Source organism: Myotis nattereri (assembly GCF_964212035.1).
Source record: "Myotis nattereri genome assembly, chromosome: X".
Taxonomy (NCBI): domain Eukaryota; kingdom Metazoa; phylum Chordata; class Mammalia; order Chiroptera; family Vespertilionidae; genus Myotis; species Myotis nattereri.
The window spans coordinates 37,061,400-37,077,078 of NC_138078.1; the positions used below are offsets into that span (position 1 = coordinate 37,061,400).

Here is a 15,679-nt window from a genome sequence, read left to right on the forward strand (position 1 = left end):
CTGAGTGACGGAAACCGTTAAGCGCCCGTTTGTCTAAGGTACTAGAGGGGGAGGGGCGTAACGGCCGCCCGTGGAGTTCCCACGCCCCCCAGCGACGGCAGCCACCTTAACTGCCTCAGCCACCTTAACCGCCTCAGCCACCTTAACCGCCTCAGCCTGGCGCCATTTTGGCGTAACCCCAGCTCCGCCCCCAGGTGCGCGGGCAGCTCCGCCTCCCAGTGGGCATTGCGCAAAAACAGGAAGTGGGATCTCAAATCTAAATGCCAGACCAGCGGCAGGTCGAGACCTGGACGAAATTCTAATCGCCCTCACATCAAACCCGTGCCGCTGTCCGGGCTGTCATCTCCTAAGATAGGTCGTGGGACCATGTCGAACATGGAGAGTATCCTTTCCCGTCTGATAAACTGCTGCTAGGGCTTTAGGGAAAGAGGAGTGGTGGTGGCGGCGGAGGAGGGGGGCGGCGGGGAGGAGTGGGGAGGGGGAAGAGGGCGGGGGCTGGAGCCCAGGGAAGCGCTCCGTGGCGAGATCTATGAGGAACGCAGAAGGGCGGGGTAAGCGGCGGCAGCTTTTTTTGTTTGTTATTGTCTTCTGCTAGCCGTGGCCATCCTACAATCGGGGCACTTGGAACTGAGTCGCTGGACTGGTTTGAGAACATTCTTGAGGTTGAATCCTCCTTCGTTGAGGGCTTCTGTCACCTGTTCTTTCAGTGGATCTACCCACTTTTTAGAAATAAATCCATATAAGCATAACCAATGGACATAAGACACTGGGGGATAGGGGAGGCTGGGGGACTGTCTAGGGCGGGGGGATAAAATGGACACATATGTAATACCCTTTGTAATACTTTAAGCAATAAAAAAAAAAATAAATCTCTCAAAAAAAAAAAAAAAGAAAGAAATCCGAAAGGATGGTGTGGAAACAGGCTGCAGGAGTTTGCCAGAGGTTTGGGGCGAAGGTATAGGTTTTGTATGCAGTAGCTTCTATGGAATTTCTTCCTTTTTCTGGATGGAGGAGACTGATAAGGTAAAGTGCTTAATATCAGCCCTTCAAAGTCAGTTGAGTGCGTGTGTTAGTAATCTGATTTAGCATATGAGGAAAATAATTATTACCTAAAGCTATAAAAATTCATAAGTTGCACCTGCATTCCCACTGAAGCAAGGGGATTAGGAACCAAGCTGTGTGAAACCCTGAATTAAAGAAGGATGAGATTGCTTTTCACAACTGAAATACCATCACAGGTTTTCCATGTCGTTGTAATTCCTCACTTTTTCCAGGAGTTCACATTATAGAAAATAGAGTAAGTTGGTATCTTGCCATTGAATGAAACTTGGCAAAATGACAAAATGTTAATAATAGTATTTGTTTGATAGCTCATTTTAAAGCTCTTTGCCTTCATTAGTTTGTAAGTCTGAAATACGTATAGAAAGACTTTTGGTGAGAAGATTACATTATATAAGTCATACTGGGAATATTGATAACACATACTGGGCTGAACTGTCCAAGATAAACCAAGAATAAAGGGTGAGGAGGTGCAGAATAGGTCATTTTATGAACAGAGCAGATGACTAAAAGACCCAGTTATCACTGCACTTTAAAGGATATAATTTATGAAAGTGTAGCCCTATTAAAGGATTTTTTAAAGCAGTATCATAAAGTAAAGATCACTGGGCTAAGTCAGAAGATCAGTTTCTAATCCCAGTTTTGCCTCTTAAGAAACATATGAGTTAGAGGGAGTCATATAGCCTCTGCAGGCAAAGTTGACTCATCTGTAAACATATTAACCGACCTGTCAACCTTATAAGGCTGTTACGAAGATAAAATGAAATGGAAGGGCATACTGAATTGTAAAGTTTTGAACATGCTGTTAAATATTAATAGAGTACTAATTGCTATCTCTTTCCCCAGAACTTTTGGAAGGATTTGAGGTAATAGCTCTAAAATTGCTTTTTTTATTCTAATAATGCAAATTAATTTTTCTCTACCTAAGCCTACCCTATGTGATTTCCAATAGCAAGATAATTGGTTATTAATTCTTTTGCTGAAATGTATGTATGTCTGATCAAATTAAAAGTACTGTTATCAATAGTTTAAACCTTAAAAATGAACTATTAACTACCCTTCAGTCTGTCAGAAGAAGTGAGGAGGTGTAACTTGACTCATATAATCTGTTAATAGTTACTTCTCTTGGTTCCATTTTGTAGATTCCAGACCTTTTTCTTGTAGTATAGAAGAGGAAATTACATACTGACTCAGACCTGCCTTTCATAAATAAATAACTTGAACTGAAACCTGAGTAATATTTATTTGTTGCCTATATTTAATGCAGTATATAAGAAGATTTACAGTATATAAGAAGATTAAATGTGCTAACAATTGAATTAGTATGATAATTGTGACTTCTGTGTTTGGACAGTTAAAATACACTGAGTTTATCTTGGTGGATTAGATTAAGTCACACTTTAAAAAACTCATAGAATGACCAAATTTATTTGTCATAACATGTTCATATAGGTGTTTTATAAATATATTTACTAAGCCCCATATGTTTTCAAAGAGAAAATATTCCTGGTAGGAACGTATAATTTGTGCAAGAAAGTAACTGGTTACATACAGCTCTTTTCCAAAAAGGAACATTTAAAAATTGTCTCGCCCTAACTGGTTTGGCTCAGTGGTTAGAGCGTCGGCCTGCAGACCGAAGGGTCCCAGGTTCGATTCCGGTCAAGGGCATGTACCTTGGTTGTGGGCACATCCCCGGTGTGGGGGTGTGCAGGAGGCAGCTGATCGGTGTTTCTCTCTCATTGATGTTTCTAACTCTCTATCCCTCTCCCTTCCTCTCTGTAAAAAATCAATAAAATATATTTTAAAAAATTGTCTTATTCCTCATTCTTAGGTACTTTTAAGGTGTGAACATTTTATTTATTTATTTATTTAAAATATATTTTTATTGATTTCAGAGAGGAAGGGTGAGGGAAAGAGAGACGGAAACATCAATGGTGAGAGAGAATCAGTTATCGGCTGCCTCCAGTATGCCCCCGACTGGGGATCGAGACAGAAACCCAGGCATGTGCCCTTGACTGGAATTGAACCCAGGACCCTTCAGTCCTCAGGCCGACACTCTATCCACTGAACCAAACTGGCTAGGGCAAGGTGTGAACATTTTAAACAATAGCCATTCCATATAATGGGTAATTGAGAAAATTGCCATATACAGGGAAACAGGTTTTTGATTTGACTTGCCATTTGTTTTAATATTCAAATCAAAATTATACTTTATATTTTAGAATGCCAATAAGGCACATATTCCATATATTGCATTATATTTTGGTTGCTTTGGGAATCATAATTACACATTTCTACACTGAAACGTGTGATAAATTAAAGACTAATACTTGTTGAGATCAAGATTTGTCATCAAATTTTTCTAGTTAGGTCATGTTTTGCTACCAGATATGTATAACTTTCAATTTTAGAACTTTTTGAATTTTGGAATTGTGAATAAGTGATCATGGAGATAGATAAACAGGGAGGAAGGAAGGGAAGAAAGAGCAACAGCATTTCAATATATACCTATGTTTTTATAAGACTATATATGTATATCATAAGAATCAAATAGAGATCCATGCTCTTATCATGTTGCTGATGATAGCAACAGAAACAATATTTCAATTATTTCTGTGTAAGAAGATAAATAAATCAGTATTTTCTAAACCTAGATGTTCGTGAGAATCATCTAGTGAGCTTTTAAAAACTACAGATTTCGGAGACCTATCCCAGATCTACCAAATTGAACATTCCAGAGGTTAGGTTCAGAACTCTGTATTTTTAAAAGAGCTTTATTGGTTAACTAAGGAAATTAATTTGAAGAAATATTTTAATATCGCTATTCGCCCTTTCTCTGTAATAGAAGTGTCAACCAAATTCACGCTCAGTAATGACAGATTGAAACACATGTGTGCAATTGGCGCCAGCGAAAGCTTTATATATATATCATGCATGCACGAGTCAACTTAGCTTTTATATATATAGTATAACTTGCTTAATTAGACCTACTTTCTAATTAGGTAAACTTTTTCTAGCCCAGTGAAGAACCCCAACTTGTCTTTCAGGTAATTGTCAGCAACACAGCAGTAAATAGCAACACAAAGCAGATTATTATTGTAGATCATGCAGGGAGAACAAAGGGTAAAATATTTAACTGTATCAGTGTTTGACTATATTCTGTGCAGTGAGAAAACCCGAGGTCATTTTTGTGGTCCACCATTTCTTTTCAGTTGGGTCAGGTTGCTAAGCTTTCTAAATCTCTGTTTTCCGGCTAATGAAAATAAATTAGTATTCCACCGAGTCTCCTATCTACCTACTTCAGGACATCTTTGAGGATCAAATGAGATGAGGCATGGGAAAACACTTCACAGACATTTGGTTAAAGTGTAAAATGTTTCCATCTGGCTATAAAGCAAGTCATGTCCCTGGGCTGAAGAAACTCCAAGGAAGCTAGTCGCTAGGGAGAGTAAGCCGGGCATTGCTACATGACATCATTACTCGGTGCCCACAACCACATTTCTGGGCTGTGGGCCACATTTTGCGCCCTGGGGTCTTGGCAGCGTTGGCTGCAATTTGGTGGGCTGTCGCTCTGGGGTGGTGGCGGGGCCTGTGTCCCACTTGGGGGAAGCCGAGTGTTGCTCTGTCAGTGCCAGGTCCGCAGTGCCGTTTCTCTGTAAATGGCCAGCTCCTGTGGTCAGAGCGCATCATAGCGACCGGTCAGATATTAAGACATTTAGCATATTAGCCTTTTATATATATAGATTGTTATATTGCTGGTCTGTGATGAGATTTCAAGATCAGGTCAAATAGGAAAACTAAAACAGGACAGCGTAAAAAGTATTTTCCAAAGCTAAATGTAACTTTAAAATTCAATTTTAAAAGCTGTTGTTTATTCTGAGACTCTCTATGTTTTTGGTGTTGATATGTTCTTTTAATTATACCAGTTCATGAAATTAAAAGTCTGGCATCTGCTATGAGATTGGTTTTCTAACTCTTTTAGTGGCAGAGCACTTTTTCCCCCTGAATGAAATCTTATAGGGAATCCTAATAATATAAACAGCATTGTACTAATATTAACATAAACTTATTTAAGTGGAAATGGGTAATTGAGTTCTCTTGCCCCACGGCAGTGGTGCTTTTTTCCCAGTATATCATGTTCCCCTGCAAAATACTTTTCTGCTACTCATTTACTTAAAGCTAGTGAGTACTTTTATTAGGCACTGCATTAGGCTTATGATATAAGGATGATTGGGACTCATTCTTTTTTGTTTAATTAAATCTTTATTGTTGAAAGTATCACATATTGTTGGTATATCCCCTTGAAAAAATGTACATTTTTGGGGGGTGAGGATTAAAGTTACATGATTTTTGTACAAAATTTATTTTAAATGTAAGGTTAGACTAATTAAGAGTATATAGATAACATGAGATGGTAACTTTGACCCCTTCTAGCCCGCCCTTGTGGGACTCATTCTTATTCTCAGGGTATCCATAATCTAGGTGAAGAATTAGACATGTATCAGCAGATGAGTGGATTAAAAAACTGTGGTACATCTACGCTGCTATAAAATACTACGCTGCTATAAAAAGGAAGGAACTCCTACCATTTGCAACAGCGTGGATGGAACTGGAGAGCATTATGCTAAACGAAATAAGTCAGAGAAGATAAATGTCACATGATCTCACTCATTTGTGGTTTATAATGAATAACATAAACTGATGAACAAAAACAGATCCAGAGACAGAGAAACATCGATCAAATGCTCAAACCTCAGAGGGAAGGTAGGAGAGGGAGAGGGTAAGAGGGAGAGATCAACCAAAGGACTTGTATGCATGCATATAAACCTAACCAATGGACACAGACACCAGGGGGGTGAGGGCATGAATGGGAGTGGGGTGGGGGGGGCAATGGGGGGATAAGGACACATATGTAATACCTTAATAAAGAAAAAGAAAGAATTAGAGATGGAGTTATAAAGAAGTACAGAAAAATACTTATGCTATATAAAGTAGCATGGGAATGCAGAGTAAGTGGCTACTGACACTAAACTTCAGATTGTGTTTCTAAAGAGTATAGGCATATCTCGTTTTATTATTCTTCACTTTATTGTGCTTCGCAGATATTGCGTTTTTTAAAAATTGGAGGCAATGACCCTCTACCATCAAAAAGATTATGACTTGCTTTATTCTGATACATGCTTTATTGTGGTGGTTTGGAACCGAATCCACAATATCTTTGAGGTGTGCCTATAAGTTTAGGAACAGAATGTATGAAAACAGTGTTGGGGAATGAGCAATTATTTTATATTAAATTTATATTAAGTACAAACAGGTTCAACTTATCCAAGTTATAATATTGCTGCACATTTTTAAGTGTTGTCCATATACTAATATTATTTAATACATGCTTTGGATTTTTTATTTTAATTTTCCAACATTTTTTCTAGGATATATACCAAGGAATGGGATTTCTGGGTTGAAGAATATGTGTACATTGACTTTTTTATGTAGACGTTAGTGTCATGTGAAAATAATGATGCTTTGATGATTTCCAATGTAATTTGTATACCTTTTACTTTTTATCATGTTTGTTAGGACTCCAGAACAATGCTTAATTACAACAAAAAGTTACAGCAGGATGTTTTCTTTTACTGATTTTAAAGGGAATTCTAACTATTTGCTATTAAGGATGATGTTTCCTATAGATTTTTCTTTTTAATTCTCACCCAAGGATATGTTTATTGATTTTTGGAGGGAGAGAAGGATGGAGAAGGGAGAGAGGAAGGAAGAGAGAGGGAGTGGGAGGGAGAGGGAAACATCAATGTATGAGAGAAGTATCCATCAGTTGCCTCTCATATGTGCCCTCACCAGTGATAGAACCCACAGCCTAGGTATGTGTCCTGATGGGGAATTGAACCCGCAACCTTTTGGTGCACGGGATGACCCACCAACCAGCGCTAGATTTATATATATATATATATATTTTTTTCTTTTTTTCAAGTTAAAGTTTTTTTTCCACCCAGTTTGCTAGGAGTTTAGTTATGAACCATTCATCTGAATGTTGGTTTTATGAATCCATTAAATGTTGGAATTTAGTAAATGTTTATTCTTTTTTTTTTTCAATCTTTATTGTTGAAAGTATTACATAGGTCCTCCTTTTTTCCCCCATTAACCTCTTCCATCTGCCTCTTGTCCCCTCCCCCAGGCCCTCACCACCCCATTGTCTGTGTCCACAGGTTATGCATATATGCATGCAAGTTCATTGGTTAATCCTTTCCAACCCATCCTCCCCTGCCTTCCCTCTGAAGTATCACATGATCTCACTCATATGTGTAATCTAATGAACCAAATAAACTATGATCAAAAACAGACCCAGAGTCCTAACTGGTTTTGCTCAGTGGATGGAGCATCAGCCTGCAGACTGAAGGGTCCCGGGTTTGATTCCGGCCAAGGGCACATGCCCACGTTGCAGGCTCAATCCCCAGTGTGGGGCATGTGGGAGGCAGATGATTGATGATTTTCTCTCATCGTTGATGTTTCTATCTCTCTCTCTCTCCCTCTCCCTTCCCCTCTGAAATCAATAAAAATATATATATTTTTTAAAAAAGACCCAGAGACATAGAGGCATCAGCATACTATTAGATGCTTATTCTTTATATATTGAGATTGTCATCTGTGTTTTCTTCTTTAATCTCTGAATGTGGTTTAAATATGTGGATAGATTTTGTTTTTTAGGATAAATTACCCTTGTATTTCTAGGAAAAACCCATCAGGAATATGAAGTATCTTTAATACATTGCTTGATTTCTGATATTTGTGGTATTTTTGCATCCATGTTCATAAATGAGTTTGATCTATAATTGTCCATTCACATACAGTATTCTTTTTTGATTTGGATTTCAAATTTGAGATGTGTTTCTTCTTTTTTTATTCTTTGGGAGAGTTTGTATGAGGTAGGAATTGCTTCTTTCTAAAATGATTGATGTAGCGCACCAATCATGAAAACCATGTAGGCTGTGTCTGTTATTAATTAATTAATTTCTATGTTAAAATATTTTAACATTGAATCAGGAATTTAGAATTATTTATGTATTTATGTATTTATTAGTTCCTTATTTTAATTCTAGGATTGTCCATTTTGTCTAAGACTTTCAATGTACTGCCATTATGTTCATAATTTACTATTTTCAAATATCTTTATTGTATCTGCAGTTATTTCTCCTTTGTCATTCCTGCACTGTTTTTTTTTTTTTAATACCTTCTCTTCTTTGTCCATCAGATACTCTAATGTTATTAGTCTTTACAGAGAGCTCACCTTGGGATTTTTTATCTTTCCTATGAAATCTTTGTTTCTATTTTTTACTCTTTCCTTTTTCCTTCTTTATACTTACTTTGAGTTTATTCTATACTTTACCTCATTTTGTGAGATGAATGCTTATTGTATTAATTTTTAGCTTGCCTTTTAAAATGTGAAATTTTAAAGCTGGAAAATTCCATTTGTGTATGGCATTAGCTGTACATCCCACAAGCCACATCCTACTCATTCCATTGTCAATTCTAATTTTTAATTGTTCATTTTAATTTCTTCTTTAATTTATATGTAGATATAGTTTTTTTTTAAATTTCTGAATATATACCTTATAAACTTTTAATCTTAGAGCAGCTTTAAATTCTTGCCGAAACCGGTTTGGCTCAGTGGATAGAGCGTCAGCCTGCGGACTGAAAGGTCCCGGGTTCGATTCCGGTTAAGGGCATGTACCTGGGTTGCGGGCACATCCCCAGTAGGAGATGTGCAGGAGGCAGTTGATCGATGTTTCTCTCTCATCGATGTTTCTAACTCTCTATCTCTCTCCCTTTCTCTCTGTAAAAAATCAATAAAATATATTAAAAATAAATAAATAAATAAATAAATTCTTACAGAAAAATTGTGAAGAGAATTCCCATATTACTTCATCATGGAGTTGTGGTAATACAGCAAATCCATCTGTTATTTGTTATTTCAGATTTGTTTTTTGACCTAATACGTGATCAGTTTTCATAATGTCTCATATGCTTGAAAATTATGTGTATTCTCAAATTATTGGGTACAGGATTGGCTTTAATTCTCAGTGTTTATTAAATTAAGCTTCTTAATAGGGTACTTTTTTGTTTGTTAATCCTCACCCGAGGCTATTTTTTCATTGATTTTTAGACTGGAATGGAGGGGGAGAGACTGAGAGAGAGAGAAATATTGATGTGAGAGATCAATTGCCTCCTGCAGGAGCTTCAACCAGAGCTGGAGATTGAGCCAGGAACCGAGGTATGTTCAAATCCTTGAGCGGAATTGAACCCAGGACTCTAGTCTGAGGACTGATGCTCTAGCCACTGAGACAAACCGGCTAGGGCTTAATAGGGTATTTTGTAACTTTTCTATTCTTAATTTTGTCAGTTACTGAGATAGTTTTGTTAAAATCTCCCAAGCTTGATAATTTTCGCTTTGTCAGGTTTTTTTTCTTTTTTATATGTTTTTATTGATTTTTAGAGAGGAAGGAAGAGGGATAGAAACATTGATGAGAGAAAAACATCATTGATTGGCTGCCTCCTACACACCCCCTACTACTGGGAATCGAACCCATAACCTGGGCATGTGCCTCGATGGGAATTGACCAGTGACCTTTTGGTTCCTGGGTCAATGCTCAACCACTGACTCATACTGGGCGGGCTGTCAGTTTTACATATGTATACACAAAGATACTTTGAAACTATGTAGAAGTACACAGACATTTAGAATTATGTAAACAACTTGTAAATATACTATTTATCATTTTTTAAAATTCTCAACCGAAGATATTTTTTCCATTGATTTTTAGAGAGTAGAAGGGAGAGAGGGGCAGAGAGAGAAAGAGAAAGAAACATCATTGTGAGAGACACATCAATTGGTTACCTCTTGCAAACACCCTAACTGGGGCTGTGGTTCGAACTGGCAACCCAGGTATGTGCCCTTGTTTGGGAATCAAACCCTTCGGAGCCCAGGCTGATGCTCTAACCACTGAACAAACTGGCCAGGGTTGTATTAATTTCTTTTTGAAAAAAATTCTTTATCGTTTAAAGTATTACATATATCTCCTTTTTCCCCTATTGACCTCTCCCCGGCCATCCTCATCCCCCAGCGCATGCTCTCACCCCTAGTGTGTGTGTCCTTTGGCTTATATGCATATATACAAGTCCTTTGGTTAATCTCTTACCCACCACCCCCTCCCCTGCCTTCCCTCCGAAGTTTGACGGTGTGTTACATGCTTCTCTGTCTCTGTATCTATTTTTGTTAATCAGTTTATGTTCTTCATTATATTCCACAAATGAGTGCGATCATGTGATATTTATCTTTCTCTGAATGGCTTATTTTGCTTAGTATAATGCTCTCCATGTCCATCCATGCTGTTGCGAATGGTAACAGTTCTTTCTTTTTTCCAGCAGTGTGGTAGCCCATTGTATAGATTTACCACAGTTTTTTTTTCTTTTTTCTTTTTTGGTGCCCTTGGCCATATTTGAACCTAGGACCCTTCAGTCCGCAGGCTGACGCTCTATCCACTGAGCCAAACCAGTCAGGGCAATTTACCACAGTTTTTTAATCCACTCATCTGCTGATGGGCACTTAGGCTGTTTCCAAATCTTAGCCATTGTAAATTGTGCTGCTATGAACATAGGGATGCATATGTCCTTTCTGATTGGTGTTTCTGGTTTCTTGGGATATATTCCTAGAGGTGGGATTACTGGGTCAAATGGGAGTTCCATTTTTAATTTTTTGAGGAAACTTCATACTGTTTTCTACAGTGGCTGCACTGGTCTGCATTCACACCAGCAGTGTACGAGGGTTCCTTTTTCTCCACATCTGTGCCAGCACTTATCCTTTGTGGATTTGTTGATGATAGCCATTCTGACAGGTGTGAGATGGTACCTTATTGTCATTTTGATTTGCATCTCTCAGATGATTAGTGACTTTGAGCATGTCTTCATATGTCTCTTGGCCTTCTTTAAGTCCTCTTTCAAAAAATGTCTATTGAGGTCCTTTGCTCATTTTTTGATTGGATTGCTTATGTTCCTTTTGTTAAGTTCTATGAGTTCCCTGTAAATTTGGATATTAAACCCTTGTCAGAGATAACATTGGGAAATATGTCCTCCCATGCAGTGGTCTTTCTTGTTGTTTTGTTAATGGTTTCTTTTGCTGTGCAAAAGCTTTTTATTTTGATGGAGTCCCATTTGTTTATTTTCTCCTTAGTTTCAATTGCCCTAGGAGCTACATCAGTAAAGATATTGCTATGGCATAAGTCTGATATTTTGCTGCCTATGGATTTTTCTAAGATTTTTATGATTTCCTGTCTTACATTCAGATCCTTTATCCATTTTGAGTTTATTTTTGTGTATGGTATAAATTGGTGGTATAGTTTCTTTTCTTTCTTTTTTCCCCCCATGTATCTGTCCAATTTCCCCAACACTATTTGTTAAAGAGACTATCTTGACTCCATTGTATGCTCTTGCCTCTTTTGTGAAATACTAATTGAGCATAATGGCTTGGGCCGGTTTCTGGGTTCTCTGTTCTGTTCCATTGGTCTGTATGTTTGTTCTTGTGCCAGTACCAGGCAGTTTTGAGAACAGTGGCTTTGTAATACAGCTTGATATCTGGTATTGTGATCCCTCCAACTTTGTTTCTATTTCTCAGGATTGCTGCAGCTGTTCAGGGTCTTTACACTGAGTGGCCAGATTATTATGACCACCTGACGTTTGTAGGCAAATTAGCTATAATTTCTTGCTGAAGTTGCTAGAGTAGTGGTTCTTAACCTTGGCTGCACATTAGAATCACCTGGGAATCTTTTTAAAATCCTTATTTCTGGGCCTCATCCTCTGGAAATTCTGTTTCTTTGTTACTAATGTGGTGGCTTCACCCCATAACAAAGAAACAGAATTTCAGGAGGATGAGGCCCAAAAATCAGGATTTTAAAAAGATTCCCAGGTGATTTTCATGTGCAGCCAAGGTTGAGAACCACTGTGCTAGAGGGCCAGACCATTATAAATATGGAAGCAGGTTGTTTAACCATGACAGTAGAAGTGATTTTTTTCTGAAGATATGGGTAAACAACGTGATTTAACAGCCTTTGAACGTGGGATATATGTATCCCACCTTTGGGCCACCTTTTGCCTTTAGTACTGCAACGATTCTTCTTGGCATTGACTCCACGAGATGTTGAAAGGTGATGTGAGGAATCTGACACCATGCCTGATGAATAGCACTGTCCAGTTCTGTGAGATTTGATGGTTGTGGAACCAGCTGCCTGATGGCTCTTTTAACTTCATCCCACAAATGCTCAATTGGAATGAGATCTGGTGATTGTGAGGGGCCACCTAAGCAAGGTAAAGTCTCCCTCATGTTCTTGAAACCACTCCTGCACAATATGAGCACCGTGGCATGGTGCATTGTCTTGTAGGAAGAAACCATCCCCATTGGGATACGCCATCAACATGATAGGATGAACTTGATCAGCAACGATACTTAGGTATGTTGTGCTATTCAGATGTTGTTTCACACGAACTTCCTGGCCCAAATCATGCCAGGAAAACATGCCCCAAACCATAACACTGCCCCCACCAGCTTGAAGGGTTGTACTCATGCATGTGGGGTGCATGCTTTCGTGCTGTTTCCGCCAAATTCTCACTCTGCCATCTGCATGATGCAACTGGAAACGTGATTCATCGGACCACGTGACTGTTTTCCAATGCTCGACTGTCCAATCCTTGTGTTCCTGTGCAAATTGGAGATGTTTTATCTTGGTAACTGCAGACAGCAAAGGTGTTCGAACAAGCCTTCAGCTTCCACATCCCATACGATGCAGTGTACTGCTAATTTGCCTACAAACATCAGGTGGTCATAATAATCTGGCTAATCAGTGTGACCCCACTTTCAAAGGCTGTTAAATTGCATTGTTTACCCATATCTTCAGAAAAATATCACTTCTACTCTTGTGGTAAACAATCTGCTTCCCTATTTATAATGGCCTGCCCCTCTAGCAACTTCAGTGTGAAATTATAGCTAATTTGCCTACAAATGTCAGGTGGTCATAATAATCTGGCAATTTAGTGTATGTATTCCATATGAATTTTTGGAGAGTTTGTTCTAGATCTGTGAAATATTCCGTTGGTATTTTAATGGTGATTGCATTGAATCTGTAGATTGCTTTGGGTAGTATGGACATTTTAATGATGTTGACTCTACCAGTCCATGAACATGGTATATTCTTCCATTTGTTTTTGTCTTCCTCTATCTCTTTTTCCAATGTCCTGTATTTTTACGAGTACAGGTCTTTTACTTCCTTTGTTTATTCCTAGGTAGCTTAATTTTTTTGTTGCAAAGGTAAATGGGATTCTTTTTCTTAGTTTCTCTTTCTGTGAGTTCATTTTTGGTATATAAAAAAGCCACATATTTCTGGGTGTTAATTTTGTATCCTGCTACATTGCCGAATTCATTTATTAGGTCTAGTAGTTTTTTTGATGGAGTCTTTGGGATTTTCTCTGTATAGTATCATGTCATCTGTGAATAATGACAGTTTTATCTCTTCTTTTCCAATTTGGATGCCTTTTATTTGTTCTTCTTGTCTGATCGCTATGGCTAGCACTTCTAGTACTATGTCAAACAAGTGGTGAAAGTGGGCATCCCTGTCTTGTTCCTGTTCTTAGGGGAAATGGTTTTAGTTTTTTCCCATTGAGTATGATGTTGGCTATAGGTTTGTTGTATATGTCCTTTATCATGTTGAGATATACTTCCTCTATTCCCACTTTGCTGAGAGTTTTCATCAAAAATGGGTATTGGATTTTGTCAAATGCTTTTTCTGTGTCTATTGATATGATCATGTGATTTTTATCTCTCAATTTGTTTATGTCATGTATCACATTTATTGATTTGCGAATATTGTACCAGCCTTGCATCCCTGGAATAAATCCCACTTGATCATGGTGTATGATCTTTTTATTGTATTGTTGGATACAATTTGCTATTTTGTTGAGGATTTTGTGGGGAAGCATGGGACTTGGTTAGAATGTCTGTAAGGAGGATTCTCCGAAATGTCAGGGACCTCTGAGGGGACCTTGCTGAAGGCAGCAGCCCCTACCTTGACTTTTCCAAACAAGTGCAATCCCCTGGAGTGTTCTGCTAGTATCTGTATGTTTAGTCTTTTAGACCCGACCTTGTAGAATCATGTGCTTTCTCAAGGATGCTTACCTTGCTGATTGTATCTAGAGGTTAATTTTAGTTCACGCTGTTATGACAATAAAAGCCAAAGAAGGCAGGCGAACAGGGCTACTTGGCAGTGATAGCCAAGTAGAGTCTTAGCCCTCTCTTTCACAGAAACATGTGTCAGAGCAATCTGTTCATCTGTCGTTGAGGGTATGCCGGTCAGCCCTGGCAGAATTTTAGCAATTATGTTCATGAGGGATATTGGCCTATAATTCTCTTTCTTTGTAGTGTCTTTATCTGGTTTTAGAATTAGGATAATGCTGGCCTCATAAAAAGAGTTTGGAAGTGTTCCTGCTTCTTAGATTTTCTGAAATAGTTTGAGCAGTATAGGTGTTAGTTCTTCTTTGAATGTTTGGTAGAACTCCCCTGTGAAGCCATCCGGACCTGGGCTTTAGTTTGGTGGGAGTTTTTTGATTACTGCTTCTATTTCATCAGTTGTTATTGGCCTATTCAGGTGTTTTGAGTCATCAGATTGAGTTTTGGGAAATTGTATTTTCCTAGGAATTTGTCTATTTCATCCACATTTTCAGCTTGTTGACATATAGTTGTTCATAGTATTTTTCTTAGAATCCTTTGTTTTTCTGTGGTGTCTGTGGTTACTCCTCCACTTTTATTTCTGATTTTATTTATTTGGGTCCTCTCTCTTTGTTTCTAGATGAGTTTGGCGAATGGTTTATCAATTTTGTTTATCCTTTTAAAGAACCAGCTCTTGGTTTCATTGATTTCTTGTATTTTATTTTTAGTCTCTGTTATTTATTTCTGCTCTAAACTTTATTATCTCTTTCCTTCTACTTACTCTAGAATTTCTTGTTCTTTTTCTAGTTCTTTGAGATGTAGGGTTAAATAGTTTATTGCTGATTTTTCTTGGGGGTTTTTTTGTGTGTTTTTTTGAGGTAGGCGTGTAGTGCTGTCAATTTACCTGTCAGGACTGCTTTTGCTGTGTCCCAGAGATTTGGGGTTGTTGTGTGTTCATTTTCATTTGTTGCCAGTAAGTTTTTTATTTCTTTCTTGATCTCGTTGGTAACCCATTCATTGTTTAATAATATGCTATTTAGCCTCCATGTGTTTGGATGTTTTTGGGTGTTTTTACTGTAGTTGATTTCTAATTTCATTCCACTGTGATCTGAGAAGATGCTTGATATGATTTAAATTTTCTTGAACTTGTAAAGACTTGCTTTACAACTTGTGTCCTAACATGTGGTCTATCTTTGTGAATGATCCATGTGTACTTGAGAAGAATGTATATTCTGCTGCGTTGGGGTGAAATGTTCTATAAATGTCAAGTAAATCCATCTGATCCAGTATATGCTTTAATGTCTCTGTTTTCTTGTTAAGCTTTTGTCTGGAAGATCTATCCAGTGCAGTCAGAGGGGTGTT

At 38.0% G+C, this 15,679-nt stretch overlaps 1 protein-coding gene across 1 annotated transcript in view; it reads left to right on the top strand.

The window, feature by feature from the left end:
- The first annotated feature begins 223 nt into the window (after positions 1-223).
- The window catches only part of LOC308510754 (charged multivesicular body protein 1B2), a 53,627-nt gene continuing 38,171 nt past the window's right edge, over positions 224-15,679 (top strand). Inside the window, exon 1 of the mRNA XM_081080784.1 lies at positions 224-382. Coding sequence (XP_080936910.1) covers positions 367-382 — 16 coding nt within the window. The 5' untranslated portion in view covers positions 224-366. The remainder of the gene's footprint in view (positions 383-15,679) is intronic.